Raw genomic sequence first — 19,625 nt, 5'->3', positions numbered from 1 at the left:
TAGCTGGAGACTTCAATATCAACCTTGGCCTACCAGATGATCAGACTGTAACTGATTTCATCAACAATATGAACAACACACTTCTCATACCAACAATAACTAAACCAACCAGGCTCACTGAGACAAGTGTAACCATAATAGACCACATATGGACCAATATACTAGCCCCCCTTAAATCAGGGATAATCACAGACAGCACTACAGACCACTACCCTACCTTCCTCTTGACAAACATTAGTAAACCACCACTTGAATACAACAAAGTTTCATTTAGACTCCATGACGAGGCCTCAATAAGGAAGTTCACAGCTGACCTAGAGACTGTTGACTGGCCTACAGAATTCTCCAAGGCCAATGGTATTGATGACTGGACAGACATTTTTCTTAACAAATTACTTAGACTATACAACAAACATTGTCCTATAAAAACGAAACAGATCACAAACAAACGGCTTGGTTGCCCATGGCTAACCAGCACCATTCTGAAATCCATTGATAAGAAACACCAATATGCAAAGCAATATAGACAGAGCTTAATACACAGATATTCTTAAACACTATTCATCAGTTCTCACCAAAGTAATAAAGAAAGCCAAACAACTATACTACTCCAGTAGATTCACTGACACAAGAGGAGATATAAAAAAGACCTGGAAAGCACTCTCTCAGTTTCTAGGGACCCACAAACTGAAAAAACCAAGAATATTGTCCTAACTAAACCTAATGAAACACCACTGCATCCCACTGACACAGCTAACAAGATAAACGACTTCTTCTCAATCATAGGATCTAATCTCGCCAATAAAATCCCACGTACCAATGCCCATGCTGGGGACTACCTAGATGGGAATTTCCCAAATTCCTTCTATCTTGCACCAACTGAGCCCACGGAAGTCACCGAGATTATAAAGTCACTAAAAAATAACTCAGGGAATCTGTCTCATGTCCCACCATTATTGTACAAGCGAGCGAGCGGCCCATGTCCTTTCGAATGCTATTTCATTACTTTTTAACAAGTCACTAGAAACTAGCACCTTCCCGAAACTACTCAACACGGCAAGAGTTACACCAATACATAAAGGTGGTGACCCTACAGATATAAACAACTATAGGCCAATATCAAACTTACCATTGCTATCCAAAATCTTTGAGAAACTCATGCACAGGAGACTATATTCATTTATAACAGCACAAAACATGCTCAACCCCTGCCAATTTGGATTCAGGAAAAATAAAAGCACTAATGATGAAATCATAAAAATGCTAGGTCTGCTTTACACAGCATTGGAAACTAAGGAATATCCACTAGGAATTTTTATTGACCTAAGAAAAGCTTTTGACACAGTAGACCATGGCATCCTACTCCACAAACTTGACCATTACGGTATAAGAGGTCATGCGCTTGCATATTTCAAATCTTACTTTACTAATAGGTATCAGTATGTCACCATTAAAGACACAGCATCAACAACACGGCCACTAGATACTGGAGTTCCGCAGGGAAGTGTCCTTGGTCCCCTGCTCTTCCTCATATACATCAATGATCTTCCAAACGTATCCCAACACCTGAACCCCATTCTCTTTGCTGATGACACGACTTATGTCATCTCTCACCCTAATCTTGCCACCCTCAACACCATTGTTAACGAGGAGCTGATCAAAATATCGACTTGGATGACAGCCAATAAACTTTCGCTTAACGCTGATAAACCCTAATATATTATGTTTGGTAGCAGAGCAGGAGTTGCACAAATTAACATTAAGATCGACAACACTCTAATTGCCAGACATAATGAGGGCAAATTCCTAGGCCTATACCTCGGCAACAACCTGGATTTCAGCACCCATATCCAACACATAACCAAAAAAGTATCCAAAACGGTTGGGATCCTCTCCAAGATACGATACTACGTGCCGCAAAATGCCCTTCTCACATTATACCACTCACTTATTTATCCATACCTCACCTATGCTATTTGTGCTTGGGGATCAACTGCAGCAACACACCTAAAGCCAATAATAACCCAACAAAAAGCCGCAGTAAGAATAATCACAAAATCCCATCCCTGGCAACACACCCCCCCACTCTTCATAGACCTAAACTTACTCCCTGTTCAGTACATCCACACTTACTACTGTGCAATCTACATCTACAGGACCTTGAATTCCAATATTAACCTTGACCTAAAACACTTTCTTGATAGTTGTGACAGAACCCACAGGCATAACACCAGACACAAACATCTCTATGACATTCCCCGTGTCCGACTAAACCTTTACAAAAATTCAATGTATGTCAAAGGCCTTAAAATCTGGAAGACCCTACCTGAAAACTCTAGAACTGCAGACACATTCATCACCTTCAAAACTACCATTAGAAAACATCTTATCTCCCTGTTACACCCCGTCAACTAATTACACGAATACCACCTGGTGGTTCACACTTACACTCACTCACCCATTTGACCATAAACAGAAATATCAATCTCAATCTTAAAATAATGAATCCTAACCAGTCATAAGTTGGCCTGTGATACTCCAATACTGAAACTATGTATTGTGCCAAAACAAAACCATTCACACTGCTAAACTCACAAACTAGTATTTAGTCACTTAGCCATTATACCAACTTACCTCATAATTTGTAATATTTTAAATTTAAGAATTAATCTAAGTCTGCCCATAATGCCTAGCCATGCTAGGTGTTCTAGTGGTACACTCTGTAATTATTATTTTACCAAATTCTGTAAACTCAGCATTGTAATCCTTATAGAGAATAAACTTTGAATTTGAATTTGAATTACCAATGTTTTGCTGATGGTGGTGCCAACTACTGGCAGCCTTTTGAAGTTTCTCCTTACTGTTATTATTATTATTATATATTATTATTATTATTATTATAATTATTATTTTTTTTTTTTCAACAAGTCGGCCGTCTCCCACCGAGGCAGCGTGACCCAAAAAAAAAGAAAGAAAATCCCCAAAAAGAAAATACTTTCATCATCATTCAACACTTTCACCACACTCGCACATTATCACTGTTTTTGCAGAGGTGCTCAGAATACAACAGTCTAGAAGCATACACATATAAAGATACACAACATATCCCTCCAAACTGCCAATATCCCAAACCCCTCCTTTAAAGTGCAGGCATTGTACTTCCCATTTCCAGGACTCAAGTCCGACTATATGAAAATAACCGGTTTCCCTGAATCCCTTCACTAAATATTACCCTGCTCACACTCCAACAGATCGTCAGGTCCCAAGTACCATTCGTCTCCATTCACTCCTATCTAACTAGTAGTAGTATGTACGTGGTGAGAGGCTCCTGATCTAGGGAATTGGATTTGTGTTCCAGTTCCCTAAATTAAGCCTGAATACCTTCCATCCCCTCCCCCCCACAATAGCTTCCCCATTATTATAATAATAATAATAATAATATAATGCATATAATAATAATAATGTACTATAATAATAATTATAATAATAGACAGCTTCAAAAGGATGTCACTAGATGGCAATGAGTACCACAACAATGCAGAAGCGGTTATGGATGCCTCCACTTGTCACAAAATGACATATTTTATCCATTCAAGAGTATTTATCAGGTTTCTATGTTATTTATATTATTTATTATGTCACATTAGATCAATTGTGATAGATATTTAAGTCGTAGAGTTGATATTAGTGTTATATTGAGTGTATTTTTCCTGCCTCTGAGAGCAGGAATTCTGCAGGAACGGATTAATGGCTTTTCAATTAATTTAAATGAGGAAAACTGACTCAGCATAAGAACAAATCAAGATACAAACAAGGTCATGGAACAGATTAAGTTAGTAAGTCAAGGTTCCACTGTATATATATGACCGAAACAGTCAAAGAGTTAAAGGAGGCGTTTGGGATATTGGCTGTTTGGAGGGACATCTGAACTGTCGCATCTGGGCACCTATGCAAAGACAGTGATTATGTATGAGTGATGGTGAAAGTGTTGAATGATGATGAATGTTTTTTCTTTCTTTTTTAGCATTTTTCTCTCTTTCTGGGTCACCCTGCCTTGGTGGGAAACGGCTGACGTGTTACCCCTTAAACTGTCCAAGCAAATCTACATTCATATGCGTAATGCTCCAAAAGTAGATCTACTTTTTTTTACATACTTGTATTTTCAAATATAACAAAAAAAATGTAGATCAAAGTTTTTTTTACACGTTTTCAAATGTAAAAAAAAAAAAAGATCTACTTTTTTTACATACTTTCAAATGTTGAAAAAATGTAGATCTACATTTGGACAGTTTAAGGGTTAAAAAATAAATAAATAAATCTGTATTGAAAGGAAGGCAGGGTAGGAATCGTCCTAAGAAAGGTTGAAGGTAGAAGGTAAAGGAGATTTTGTGTGTGAGAGGCCTGAACTTCCAGCAAGCATGTGTGAGAGTATTAAACAGAAGCAAGTGGAGACAAATGGTTTTAATGACTTGACATGCTGTTGGAGTGTGAGCAAAGTAACATTTATGAAGGGATTCAGAGATACTGGCAAGCTGGACTTTGGGCTCAAACAAACACTTCAGGATGACTGTTTGGCCTCCCACGTGCACCTCACTATGACTGTTCAACCTTCCATGCGCACCTCAGGATGACTGTTCAATCTCCCACACGTAAAGGAGGTGGGAAGTACAGTGCCTGTGCTCTTAAGGAGGGGTGTTGATGTTGTAATTTTTTAACTGTAGTGTGGGTGAGCCTCTGGCAAGAGAGTGATGGAGTGAATGATGATGTTGAAAGTGTTTTTCTTTTTTTGGGTCACCCTGCCTTGGTGGGAAACAATCGATGTGTTACTAAAAAAAAAAAAAGTTACGGATTTCCCATCATCATGATAGGCAATTATCTTAAGCTTCATCTTCAAAGTAATTGCTTTTGCACCATCATAAAGTTGAAATATCGTAAGTCAAGGAGCACCTGCCTTTAGATTAGCTATTTGAAAAATTTTCCTAAATATTTTAGCCAAAAAAATTTTTTTTACAGGAAGTTCTTAAATGCTAGGTGTTCTCTTAGTACCTGGCTCATGATAAATAAGTCTTTGTCCCCATGGCATACTGGCCAATGAATTTATGACACCAAGGGCTGCACAATGAAGATCTGTGAATGGTTGCCGAGCCACAGCCACTACCTTCTCTAGGGTCGTCCCACCAACACTTGCCCACCATAACTCCAGCAACCCCGTCAAATCATCTGTCTGGTATTCTACCTGCGGGAATATGAAACACTTTAAAGTGACTATTGCTTTTCCATTAATTTCAAAAACACCTATTTAGCAAATTATTCATATACTATTTATATACAGTAGACCCGTATATTACACAGTAGTTACGTTCATGAAAAATGCCAAGTTAGATAAATCCATGTTAGATAAACTGAAGAACTTATGGGAAAAATAGGCTTACATTCCTGGGAGTCCCAAAAAAGCCAAACAACTTTTTTAGCCCTCCAGATCTTACAAAAATAAAAGTGAATATGTAATTGTTGCTCACTGTCATGATGTATTATGTTGTTTTTACTGGACTACAAATGGAACAGAAATAATAGTACAAATATTTCTTACATTAAATTCTAGGTGCTGGTGTTTGTGGATGATTGTGAAGAGAGTGGAAGAGTTATGCTGTGGCCCTACTGGGCTAAGGTGGATGGTAGAGGTTCTAGTGCTGAAGTCGATGATTGTACTAGAGTGTGCATAAATTCTGTAATGGATGTCAAGCTATTTTACCTTGCAGCACATTATACAGCTGACGGTAAGGCATCAGCTGGTCTAGACACCATTTCAGAGCACTGCTTCTAGATTTGTCAGGGTCCTCTTCAGTGAAAAAATCTAAGTCAATAAAGTCAGTAAATCAGTTAAGTCAGTAAAGCAAGTCAGTCAGTAAGTCAAATCAGTCAGTAAAGTCAGTCAGTATGTCAGTCAAGTCAGTCAGTAAGTCAGTCTGCGAGTGAGTCAATAAGTCAGTCAAGTCAGTCAATAAGTCAGTCAAGTCAGTCAATAAGCCAGTCAGTAAGTCAGTCAAGTCTGTCAGTAAGTCAGTCTGTCATTAACCCTTTGAGGGTTTTGGTCGTACTAGTACGTCTTACGCGTAGGGGTTTTTGACGTACTAGTACGCATAAATTCTAGCGGCCTCAAATCTTGCGCGAAAAGGCTGGTAGGCCTAGGTGTGAGAGAATGGGTCTGCGTGGTCGGTGCGCACGGTAGAAAAAAAATCTGGGACCCAGTGGTACATTGTGGGAATGCCCTCTTAGTAAACAATGTCCACCATGCCTCGCGGTAAGAAGCTCCTCACTCCTCGGCGAATTGGGACACTTTTGTTCCCCAGTGACAGTTCTAATAGTGATGGAAGTGCCAGTGAAGATGAGTTTCGTGGTTTTAGTGAGGTTTTGACCGAAACTAATGACCATAATATCGGTAATAGTGAAGAAAACCCAGACGACCCTCAGCCTTCCACCTCTGGTGCTGGGCCCTCGTGTTCACGTTCAGTTGTTCCAGAACCCAAGAGGAAACTTCTATTTTCCCAAATCCCAGACTCAGATGAGAGCATGGGTGATGAGAGTGATAGTGAATATGAACTACAAGCTCTTCAAACTAGTTCCAGTAGTGATAGTGAAGTGCAATATTCCCCAGTGAAGCGTCAGTATATACGACGATATATGCGCTCTGGTAGTGTGCCATATGTTATACCAAGGGGAAGGAGTGTATCTCGGAGTACATCCCGTGGCTGTACAACAGGAACAGACAGTGAAAATGACGAAGATACTGTTGCAATTGGGATGGAAAATGTGCGTGGTGGTAGTGGTGCCGGCGGTGAGGCACCAGCAGTGGGCCATGCTGCCACCCACGCTGCCACCCACGCCGCTGCCTCAGCTGATCTAGAACAAAGGCCACCATCCCCCACTCACCCACCACACCAGCCTCCACAACCACAACCACCTGTCATTGTCCAGTACCCACCAGCAGACCGCACCTGGGATTGGCAGGAAGCTGTCAATTTTGTTCCAAATCCCCACCAGTTTGATGACAGCCAAAGTGGAATATGGCCAGCTTGTGCACTTGGGAACAATGCCACTGAACTGGAATGTTTCGAGTTATTCTTTGACGAACCACTGATGAAAAGTATTGTCATGGAAAGCAACACATACTACGAGTACACCATGGCAAACACATTACTTTCACCAAAATCACGTCTACACCAGTGGAAGGAGGCAACTGTGGATGAGATGTATCTTTTCTTTGCCGCAATAATGCTTATGCCACATGTGTATAAGCACAAAGTGAAATCATACTGGTCAACAGACCCCCTGATTGTAACACCAGGTTTCAGTGATATAATGCCAGTGAATCGATTTGTGCTAATGTTACGTATGCTTCACTTCTCAGATAAAACCAGGCCTGACAGAACTGACAGGTTATATAAGATTAGGAATGTGTTTGTGTATCTGAAACAGAAATTCAGTACGCATTTTTATCCCTTCAGGAAGCTTGTAATTGACGAGTCTTTGATTCTGTTCAAAGGAAGACTCTCTTTCAAGCAGTACATACCAAGCAAGAGGAAATGCTTTGGTATAAAGTTGTTTGTGCTTTGTGATTGTTACAGTGGTCTGGTATTGGATATTATTGTGTACACTGGAAGTTATACATTACAAAATACCAGGAAGTTATTGGGCATCTCAGGTGATGTGGTTCGAACAATGATAGAACCATACCTTGGTAAGGGACATATATTATATACAGATAACTGGTACACAAGCCCCTCACTCAGTGATTTTTTGCGAGTGAACATGACAGATGTGTGTGGCACAGTGCGTGCAAATCGAAAACATATGCCCAGGTTTGACGCTGGCACTCGTAGAGGTGAGGTGCAGGCGTTTGCTGCCAATGACATCATGGCATTTCGGTGGCATGACAAACGAGATGTCACACTGTTGTCATCAATTCACCCTAATGAAATGGCAGACAGTGGCAGGCAGCATAGAGAGAGAAATGAACCCATTCTAAAACCTGCAGCTGTGATTGATTACACCTTCAACATGCGTTCAGTGGACAAATGTGACATGCAGATTGGGTTTGCTGATTGTGTTCGCAAGAGTTATAAGTGGTACATCAAACTGTTTTTCCATCTTCTGGACATTTCCATGCTCAATGCTTATAATATGTATAAGATGAGCACCAGAAACAAACCACAGTACGGCGAATTCTGTTTGTCTGTCATCAGACAAATAGTATTCAAGTACCAAGGAACAGCACCTGCAATTGACCGCCCACCAAATTATCAACAACTACCTGCTCGTCTGAAGCATGGTGATCACTTCCTGGTAAAACTGCCTGCTACTGCTTTGAAGAAAAAGGCTCAGAAGAGGTGTTACGTCTGTGCACATACAAAAAAAACGCACACAACAACGCAGAGACACTCGTTTTATGTGTGAGGAGTGCAAAACTCCACTGTGCATGACACCATGTTTCAAAGAGTTCCACAGGCTGATTCAGAACTTCTAGAAACATTCCCTGTGACTGTATATGTGTATATAAAATATAGAAAAATAGTAATAAACAACATTTCATATCGTTTGTTTGTGTAAATATTTTCTGTAAACAAAATAATGACAACAGTGTTTACGCCCTTATTGTGTAGTATTGAAAAAGAAATAACTTACAAAATACTGATCATGTTGGTCTCAGAGGCCATAAAAGTTACTCAGAAAAAGAAAAATTAAAAAATAAATGAAAATAGTACATAAAAAAGTAAATAGAAAAATACCGGGTGACGGCAGTCGGCGATGTTACCACATGTTGTTCAATTTTGGCAAATTTCACGCCTCCATATCTCGGTAAGTATTGACGTTAAAATTTTTTTGTTTAGCCTATAATGTTCAGAAAAAAAAAAAACTATTTTTTCATAAGAAAAAATAATTTTTTTTTTTTTTGAAATTTGGCCGACCCTGAGAACGAGTTTCGGAGAGGGCCTGTCGACCCTCAAAGGGTTAAGTCAATTAAGTGTCAGTCAGTCAAGTAAGTCAGTCAGTCAATTATTCATCACACAAACTCGTATATTTACCTGGATCTTTTTAACCCTCTGACTGTCGAAACCCCAAATCCTGAGATGTCTCCTGGTGTCGAAAAATTTTTGAAAAAGAAAAAAAAAAAATTCTTATGAAATGATAGAGAATCTTTTCCCGATGGTAATGACACCAAAAGAATGAAGTTTGATGGAAAACTTACGGAATTACACACACGCGAAGTTAGCGACCTCGGCGATATTTACGAATTGGCAATTTCGCCCACTTTGAGCCCTATTTTCAGCTAATTCCTTTGTTCCAGTCGACCAAACTCATAGCTATTTCTTTAGAACTCCCTTTTTTCTATCGATTGAGTACAAGAAACTGCCCATTTACCAATTTCAACTACCGAATAAAGTGATCAGAAATTGGCAATTTGGCCAATTTCACGCAAATTAAAAAATACGTCAATTTCAAAATAGGGTCCAGAATGAACAATGCAGACATTTCTGGCTCTAAAATAACATTTTGCTTGTTCATCAGTCACATCTCCAGGCCCCTCTGATATTACCTTTGCTTTCTATATTGAATTTTTATTCAAACAAAAAATAGAAGATTTACTGTTATGCAGACTACTGCAATATTGTAATAATTGTATAAATAATGTCAACCCATTCATGACTGCATATTAGAATGGCTAGTTGGACATTTATTGGACAATGATATCATTTGTTTACTTTTGAACATCGGCAAAAAACAAACATTTCCCTTACTTTGAGCTCCATTTCAAGGTTCCTTTCATAGTAGAACCAATCAAAATCACCTCTATTTCTATAATATGTTTTCCATTCTATCAAATGAGACCAAGAAAATGAGAATACAACCATAAATACTATACAAAAATAGACCACAAATTTGGCATTTTAATTAAAATAAAACGGACGGAGTTTTTTTTTATTATGCACTACGTGCTGCAGGATCTTTTTTATACAGTGCACACTGACCACACAGACCCATTCTCTCACATGTGGGCCTACCAGCTTTTTCCCGCTTGATTTGAAGCTGCTAGAATTTATGAGTATACTTTATACATCAAACACGGTGGCTCGTAGACGTATACGTATATACAACTGAAACAGTGAAAGGGTTACTTGTACAAACTGGGGACAGTAGTCTCGCCCACAGCAAGGCGGCGACCTGAGCTAGGGAAATATCCCGTGAGCAACGCTCCAAATTCTTTCCCCTCCCACAAACCCAACCATGTTAAGTTAATTTTACAAAGTGTAGTATAAAATTATGCTGCAATTTTTCAGTAGTGCCAAAATATGCCAAATAAATCCGTGTAATATAAGGGCCTACTGTAATACATTTTAAATATTAGTTTCCCCAAATATACAGTGGCACCTCTACATTCAAACTTAACCCGTTCCAGGAGGTTGTTGGAAAAGTGAGTTGTATGAATATTGAATCAATCTTTCCCATAAGAAATAATGTAAATTGGATTAATCCATTTCAGACCCCAAAAAATTATCAGTTATAAAATATTTTAACTCCATGGGAAAGTGAAGCAGAATTCTTCCTCTGTAAGCCATGTGTGTAGTAAGAGGCGACTAAAATGCTGGGAGCAAGGGGCTAGTAACCCCTTCTCCTGTATACATTACCAAATATAAAAAAAGAGAAACTTTCGTTTTTCTTTTCAGGTCACCCTGCCTCAGTGAGATATGGCTGGTTGAAATTTTTTTTTTCTAAAGTGGTCAATAACATTGTCACTGAACAGGCTGATGCTCCTATTTGCAACAGTAATGTCAGGATGCCATTTTTCCACTAGGTTCTGTGTTTGAGCCCAATGGCTACACATTTCCTTAATTTCTGCAGTGGAAATGTTGCCCTTACTGCTTCCCTCCTATGAAGAAGAAATTTTCTCAACCACTTTTTGCTGCTCCTTGTGCAGGTCTTAAAGTTCTTCTGTGGTGAACTCAGTCTTGTGATCCTCCACCTCTACATCCTCAACATTCATTTCCAAACCCATGGACTGACCCTAAGAAACAATATCCTTCACTACAGGTTCTGCCTCAAAGTATTCAAAAACCTCTGACTGACACAGAGTCTGGCCACAGGCAGAGTTCATTGTCCTGAAAGAAACTGCCCCCACAGGCTTTGTGTATTATTCTTGAACACTGGAGGATATTAAAATGGTTTTTCCAAAATTCCCGTTTCAGAGGTCACTTTAAAGCACCTTTTAAACAGTGCTTTTGCGTTTCACACAATTGGAAATTACCTGCTGGTCCACGGATTGGATAAGAGTGGCTCACTTTAATGAATCTGCATTCATCCACCAAATTTTCCTCCAAGCCTGGAGGGTGAACAGGAGCAATGTTCATTACCAGAAGTGCAGTTAATGATAAGTTTTTCCTGCAAGGTACCGCTTCACACTTAAAATTATAATTAAATTAAAGTTCTTTATTTCTCCATTAATATTACAATGTGGGGTTTATATATAAGATATTATTACATAGTATTATAAAATACTTATTACAAAGAAGGCCACTAGTATGCGTAGGTATGCCTAGGCATTTCGGGCAGACTAATGCATACTAGTTCTTACTCTATATTGACACAGGCTATGGATCATACTGGTATTAACCCTTTGACTGTTTTGGTCGTATATATACGTCTTACGAGCCACCATTTTTGACGCATATATACTCATAAATTCTAGCGGCTTCAAATCAAGCAGGAGAAAGCTGGTAGGCCCACATGAGAGAGAATGGGTCTGTGTGGTAAGTGTGCATCAAATAAAAATAATCCTGCAGCACGCAGTGCATGAGAAAAAAAAAATGACCGTTTTTTATTATTAAAATGCTGACTTTGTGGTCTGTTTATGTAGTATAGTATTTATGGTTGTATTCTCGTTGTGGTCTCATTTGATAGAATGGAAAACATATTATAGAAATAGAGGTGATTTTGATTGGTTTTACTATGAAAAGAACCTTGAAATGGAGCTCAAAGTAGAGGAAATGTTTGATTTTTGCCAATGTTTAAAAGTATACAAATGAGTCATTTTACAATAAATGCCCAAGTAGCCATTCTAATATGCAGTCATGAATGGGTTGACATTATTTATACAATTATTACAATATTGCAGTAGTCTGCATAACAGTAAATCTTCTATTTTTTGTTTGAATAAAAATTCAAAATAGAAAGCAAGACTAATATCAGAGGGGCCTGGAGACATGACTGGTGAACAAACAAAATGTTATTTTAGAGCCAGGAATGTCTGCATTGTTCATTCTGGACCCTATTTTGAAATTGTCATATTTTTAATTTGTGTGAAATTAGGCAAATTGCAAATTTCTGACCACGTTATTGGGTAGTTGAAATTGGTAAATGGGCAATTTCTTGTACTCAATTGATTGAAAAAATGGAGTTCTAAAGAAATAGCTATGAGTTTGGTCGACTGGAACAACGGAATTAGCTGAAAATAGAGCTCAAAGTGGGCGAAATCGCTGATTCGTAAATGTTGCTGAGGTCGCTAACTTCGCGAGAGTGCAATTCTGTCAGTTTTCCACCAAATTTCATTCTTTTGGTGTCATTACAATCAGGAAAAGATTCTCTATCATTTCATAAGAAAACAATTTGGGGGGGGGGGAATTTTGCAACACCAAGAGACACCTCAGGATTTGGGATTGCGACAGTCAAAGGGTTAAGGTTAGGTAATTGTAGTGATTATCTAGATTTACAAAACTGAGGTAGTTCAAAATATTAAAGAACTTAACAATTAGTTTATCCATTATTGGAAATGGTCTCATTTTGGCATGATACAGTTTCTATATTGAAGTGTCTTAGGCAAAGTTATAACTAGCTTATGAGTTATGAAGCAACAGCTGTATTCATAATCTTATGTTTACAGTCATGTGTAAATTATGGGGTCGCAGATATCAATAAGTGTACTGTGCTTTGGATATGTGCAAGATAAAGTAGTTTTCATATGGTTAGCTACCGGTGGGGTGTGTAAGGGAGATCAGATGTTTTTTAACGGTGCTTTTGAATATGGTGGTTGTGTCTGCAGTTTTTCAAGCAGGGAGTTCCAGATTCTAGGCCCTTTTATGTATACTGAATTTTTGTATATTATTATTATTATTATAATCAAAAAGAAGCGCTAAGCCACAAGGGCTATACAGCGCTGCAGGGTAGGGAAGGAAGCGAGGGTATTGGGCGGAAGAAGGGGGGAGGGACGATCAGTAGGTTACAGAAAACAGCGGGGCAGGGGATAGTGCGGGAGTAGAGGGCAGTAAGAGATTGAGGTAAAAAGGGCTGAAGGTATCATCAGAGTTTGTGAAGTAAGTTAGCTGTTGTCAAAAAGTCAATGAGAGAGTCCAGATGAAAGGTGGGTCCATCAGCAAGAAGGGAAGGTAAAGAGAGAGCAGCGGAGTGAAGACGACGTTGGAGGTATATTCTGCGTGCTCGTTGATAAAGTGGGCAGTCTAATAGAATGTGGCTGACCGGTAATGGAACCTGACAATTCTCACAGAGAGGAGCAGGGCGCCTCTCCATGAGATATCCATGAGTAAGACGAGTATGGCCAATGCAAAGATGGGAGAGAATAGTCTCCCAACCTCGACACTGGTGACAAGAAGACGGCCAGTAACTTATACTCGGTTTAATAGATTGAAGTTTGTTACCGAGCAGAGTAGACCAACATTGTTGCCAATGGGTGTGAAGGTGGGTAGCTATTACAGCAAAATAGTCTGTAAATGGAACACCTTTATATGAAACTGGTAGGTCATGTACTGCTGACCGCGCAGCAGTGTCTGCCTGTTCATTGCCCTGTACGCCAACAAAAAACAATATCTTTATGCTTGGTAGAGATGCGGCGTAGCCAAAGTTGGATATGGAGGACTAAGGGGTGAGGTGTATCAAATTTCTGTATAGCCTGTAAAGCACTAAGGGAGTCTGAGACAACCACAAATGATGACACAGGCATAGATGCAATACGGATAAGTGCTGCAAGAATGGCATACAATTCAGCAGTAAAAATACTAGCCAAAGATAGTAAATGCCCTCGTACGACGCTGTCCGGAAACACTGCTGCGAATCCTACGCCGTCAGAAGACTTAGAGCCATCTGTGTACACTGCAATGGCATGAGAATGAGAGTGGAAGTGGTCAAGAAAAAGAGAGCGGGAAGCTACTGTAGACAGTTGGGCTTTCGAGCAAGGGAGTGAGAAAGAACAGACTCGAACAGCTGGAACTTCCCAGGGAGGTAGGGAATAGTGAGATGCTACATGAACATAGAAAGGTGGTAATTGAAGAGAAGACAGGAGCAAATGTAGGCGAAGAGAGAAGGGACGGAGCAAACAGGGGCGGCGAACAAATAAAGAATGTCTACTAATATCGGTGGCCATTCTATAAATGGAAGGATTGAGGAGATCATGAGAGCGTACGTAGTAGCGAAGGCAATGGGTATCACGGCGATCGGATAAGGATGGAGCTTTCGCTTCTGCATAGAGGCTCTTAACAGGGGAAGAGCGAAAAGCACCAAGGCATAAACGTAATCCTTGGTGATGAATGGGGCTAAGGCTAGACAGAGTAGCAGGAGAGGCCGCTGAATAGATCTGGTCACAATAATCAAGTTTCGATAAAATGAGGGTGGAATGTAGGCGAAGGAGAGTTCAACGATCAGCTCCCCATGAAAGATGAGCAAGGGTTTTAAGAAGGTTCAGCCGGCTGTGACAAGTTGCCTTCAGAGAGGTAATGTGAGGTTTCCAGGATAACCTACGGTCAAAGAGGAGGCCTAGAAACCTGACTGTATCACGTTCAGGGATACGGGAGCCATAGAGGTACAAAGGATGATCGGAGATGACAGAGCGTCTAGTGAAAGTAATTTGGCGAGTTTTGGTACTGGAAAATTTAAACCCATGTGTGGTGGCCCAATTGGAAACACGGTTGACCGCATGCTGGAGAGAAACTGTAATGAAGTAAAAGTCAGCGCCTGCACAGGCAATAGCGAAGTCATCAACATAGAGTGATGACCAAATATTTGATGGAAGACTAGAGGCCAAATCATTTATAGCAAGGAGAAAAAGTGTTGTGTTCAGAACACATCCCTGGGGGACACCTTCAGCTTGGACAAAGTCCGGGGAGAGCACATTATTAACCCGAACACGGAAATGTCTGTCAGTTAAAAAGTTCTTAAGGAAGGATGGTAGATTGCCTCGGAGGCCTAAGGAGTGGGCTTGGGCCAAAATATTATACCTCCAAGTTGTGTCACATGCCTTCTCAAGGTCAAAAAATATGCCAATAACTGAGTGGTTATTCACAAAGGCATTACGAACATACGTATCCAAGCATAGTAAGGGGTCTATGGTAGAACGTCCCTTACGAAAGCCATATTGATGAGTGGAGAGACTGCTGTGTCTCTCTAAATACCACACTAAATGTCTATTTACCAGGCATTCCATCACTTTGCAAACTGCACTGGTAAGAGCCATGGGACGATAGTGGGAGGCTTCATGTCCCGTAGTGCCCGGTTTGCAGAAAGGGAGAACAATGGCAGATTTCCACAGCTGTGGAAGAACTCCTTGTGACCAAATAAGATTGAAAAGGCGTAATAGAACTGCAAGGGCTGACTTGATGTAAATGTTGTAGCATATGAATATGAATGTTGTCGGGCCTAGCTGCCGATGATTGGCAAGTTGAGAGTGTTGCCTCCAGTTCTTGAAGTGTAAAAGGCACATTATGCTGTTCTTCTCTGAGAGAAGAAAAGTCCAAGGATGCTAACTCTCTGGCAGACTTTGAGGAAAGAAAAAAGGGGCATAGATGGAGCCCCTGAAAAATATGAACCAGATGATTGCCAATTTCATTGGCAACATCTAGTGGGTTTGCTATATCAACACCGGCAACCCGCAGAACAGGAGCCAGGTCAGGAGAATATTTACCACTCAGTTTTCGTACTTTTTTCCAGACTGCACTCATAGAGGAAGCAGAGGTGATGGTGGAGACATAATCTTGCCAGCAAGTGCGTTTAGCGTCAAGGATGACATGGCGAGCGATCGCACGCCTCTGCTTAAAATCAAGAAGTCTCTCCGTGGTTCTATTGTACCGGCACCTGCCCCACGCAGCGCGTTTCAAATGTACTGCACGAGCACAAGCAGGAGACCACCAAGGCACGCATTTCTGAGAATGCCTGCCCGAAGTTTGGGGTATAGAATGAGAAGCTGCGGTTAAAACGGAGGACGAGAAGAGGTGTAAAAGCTCATCAATGGAGGACGAAGAAGGAACCTCCCTAAAAATAGTTAGTTGTGAGTAAAGGTTCCAATTTGCCTGATCAAATTGCCAGCGTGGGATACAAAGAGGTGGTGAATATGTAGGGGAAGTAAGAATGATTGGGAAATGATCGCTGTCATGTAAATCCGGGAGAACAGGCCAGGTGAAGTCTAATGCGGCGGAGGAAGAGCAGACTGAGAGATCAATGCAAGAGAGAGTGTGAGTCCGAGGATCAAAATGGGTGAGAGTACCTGTATTTAAAACATGGAGGGGGTGGAAAGCAAGAAAAGCCTCTAACTGAATGCCACGGGAATCACAGTGAGACCCCCCCCCCAGAGGAAATGATGGGCATTAAAATCGCCAAGTAACAGAAGCGGTGGCGGTAATGATGAAACAAGAAAGGCAATATCCGGAATAGATAATGCACGAGAAGGAGAGAGATATAAAGAACAGAGCGTATACCACCTATGCAAGTGAATACAGGCTGCTATGTAATGCAGCGAAGTACGAACAAATAGCTGACAGTACGGAACATCAGTGCGTAGAAGAAGGGCACTTTCATTCAAGGTCCCATCAGGAAAAACATCTGAAGAATACAATAAATTATAGCCTGAGATGGGATAGATAACAGCAGAGTGTAATTTTGGTTCCTGTAAGCAAACACCAACAGGGGTAAACTGGGAGAGTAACATCTGAAGCTCACCCCGATTACCCCTGAGGCCGCGTATATTCCACTGTAAATAGACCATGATTGGCAACGATAAAGATACCTGAAATCCGCAGGTAAGGGTTCCTACGGACTAGAGGGGTTAGAAAAGTCCACATGCGGAGGTAGCGGAAAACGTTCAAGCTCGAAGGAATGGTGCGCTGCGAAGAAAGGAGTTGCGCAGATGGAGGAGAGGAGAGAGAAGGAACAAAGGGTGGATCAGTGTCCATTGATGGTTTGGTCTCTGCAATATATTCAGAGATTGCTTCAAGTGATTCGAAATTCAGAGACGTCGTATGGGAGACAATATTGGAGATGGTAGGGGTAGGATGAGTAAAGATTGGAACTGTAATGGACTGTACCAAGGTAGGGGGAGGGGGTGAAAGGGTGGAGGGAACTGGAGAAGAAGCGTGGAAGGGGACAGAAGAGGCAGAAACCTGGGAGGTGGCAGAAGAGGAAGAAACTTGGGAGGGGACAGGGGAGGAAGGTACAGTACAAGGAGGAGGGTGAACCTTTACACTTGTAACAGAGCCAGTGAGAGGGGAAGAACCAGGTACAGAGACAGGGAAGGTAAAATGAGGAGGTGGAAGAAGGGAAGGAGGGGTTAAAGGACCTTTTTTAGACTTCTGAGAAGTAGAGGGACGATTGGGAGGAGGTGTAGTACGAGATCTCGTCGATACCGAGGCTTGTGAGGGAGAACACGAAGAAGCGAGAACAGACTGAGACATTGAAGTAGGGACTTCTGAGCCCACGACAGCAAAAGAATTAGATACAGGAGTGACTATGGGAGAGGTAACCACAGAGGAGGCTGCAGAAGATGGGACCCCAGAAGTGGGGGGACATTTTGAAACACGGGAATAAGAAACACGAGGTAGTCTCCCTTGGAGGCGGAGATGAGAAACTGCCATGGCATAAGGGAGACCTTCTGCCTCTTTGAGGTAACGGATTTCCCGCTCATTTAAGTAGACTTGGCAACGGCAAGAGTATGAAGGGTGAGCCTCATGACAATTAAGGCAAGAGGGAGGTCGATTGCAAGACGTATTAGAATGGTCATCGGCACCACAGACTGGGCATTCGGCTATAGATCTGCAATATTTCGCTGGATGGCCAAATCGCCAGCAATTTCTACGCTGTTGCAGTGTAGGGATCACCTTTCGAACTTGTAACCGATGTCCTGCTACATAAACTGAGGATGAGAGTTCATGGCTGTCAAAAGTTAAACGAGCCACATTGCAAGGGTATCGTCTCCGCCCGCGGGCAGGAAGAACATAAGTGTCTACCTTGAGGATTGGGAGATCTTGGAGTTCCAGCTGTTCAAGAATGTCATTGCCACATGTCTGGAAATTTTGTTGAACTATGGTATGGGGCAGAATGGCAGTATCACTACAAGAATTGAGGGAATGATGTTTTTCAATAGTGACAGGAACAGTATCGATATGGGAAAGAAGAGAAAGATCATGAGCTTGGGTAGCATTCTGTACAGTGATGATGCATGTACCGCTCTTAAGAGCATGAAAAGAAATATCTTTACCAACATGGCGTAGGAGTGCCTTGCCAATACTATGGTCGGAAAGATAGGCAACAGAGGAAGTCGGTCGTAAAGTGAAGAATTTAGTCCATTGTGCATTCTGAAACTGAGCGTGGAAAGGGAGTGCAGGACGTGTCGATCTTTTCTGAGAAGAACGAGAAGGTGGAGAAGTATCATCCGCAGGTAATTGTCGTTGGCGTTTAGGAGTGGGACCAGAGTTGGTCCGATGTGGAACGGGCCGGCGATTTGAAAATTGCCGCACCATAGAGGGAGAGGCCGGAAGCATAGTCAAAGGAGAGCGGAGGTCAGATAAATCGAAGGAGTCAGTCGAGACCTCAGTACCTGAAGCGGGTAAGGAAACAGCACCGACAAGAGGTACAGAGGCATTAGGAGTGTCCGAAGAGTGGTCCAAAGATGAGGCGGAGTCAGAACGGGGTGCGGTATCAAGAAGGGGCCCGGGGGTAGCAGGTTCATGGACTAGGGCTTCCATGGTTAGGTTACTTCTTTCTTTTCGTTTTTAAGAAAAAAAAAAGAAAGAAGAAAAGAAAGAAAAAAAAAAGAAAGAAAAAAAAAAAAGAGGGAACTGGGGAGGGATAGTTCCTGGGAGGAATGAAAGGGCCAGAAATCTCCCTCCGCGCCCAAGAGGACCTCAGCACCGCAAGTAGTGCAGATGCAGCATGGAACCCGTGCCATACCCTACCCATCATGCCAGTAAACCAGCAATCCAGGAGAGCAACCTCACATCTGCCGAGCTACCTCGGTGGACAAAAGAGAGGGCGGCCAGATATCCACCACAAAGCATACCTCCTTTGGCCACCACCCCCGGAATCTGAAAGGCAGCCTCCAGAGATACACCCGTTGCCCGAAAGATACCCAAAGCCACTCCCCGGGAGACCGGAGAAGGATTGGGACATCCCCAGGCGATCCAGATTCCACGGCAAACTACACCACCGTCAAGAACCTCAACGGAATGGGATGGACCCCAGTACCCTTTCCCCTACCCAGGATCTAGCGTGCCTGTGGGAGAAAAAAAAAAAAAAAAAAGAGGAAGGGTAATAGGGAGGGGTGGGGAGGAGGAGGAGGAGGAAAAGAAAAAGGGAGG

General features: G+C 41.5%; 1 protein-coding gene across 2 annotated transcripts in view; it reads right to left on the bottom strand.

Moving 5' to 3' along the window:
• The window catches only part of LOC128688970 (26S proteasome non-ATPase regulatory subunit 5), a 68,230-nt gene that overhangs the window by 22,050 nt on the left and 26,555 nt on the right, over nt 1-19,625 (bottom strand). For both annotated transcript variants that reach the window (XM_070080921.1, XM_070080923.1), the window contains exon 2: nt 5,047-5,236. In XM_070080921.1, coding sequence (XP_069937022.1) covers nt 5,047-5,236 — 190 coding nt within the window. The remainder of the gene's footprint in view (nt 1-5,046; nt 5,237-19,625) is intronic.

Source organism: Cherax quadricarinatus, unplaced genomic scaffold (genome assembly GCF_038502225.1).
Source record: "Cherax quadricarinatus isolate ZL_2023a unplaced genomic scaffold, ASM3850222v1 Contig1256, whole genome shotgun sequence".
NCBI lineage: Eukaryota > Metazoa > Arthropoda > Malacostraca > Decapoda > Parastacidae > Cherax > Cherax quadricarinatus.
This window is presented reverse-complemented; position numbering and strand designations above follow the sequence as displayed.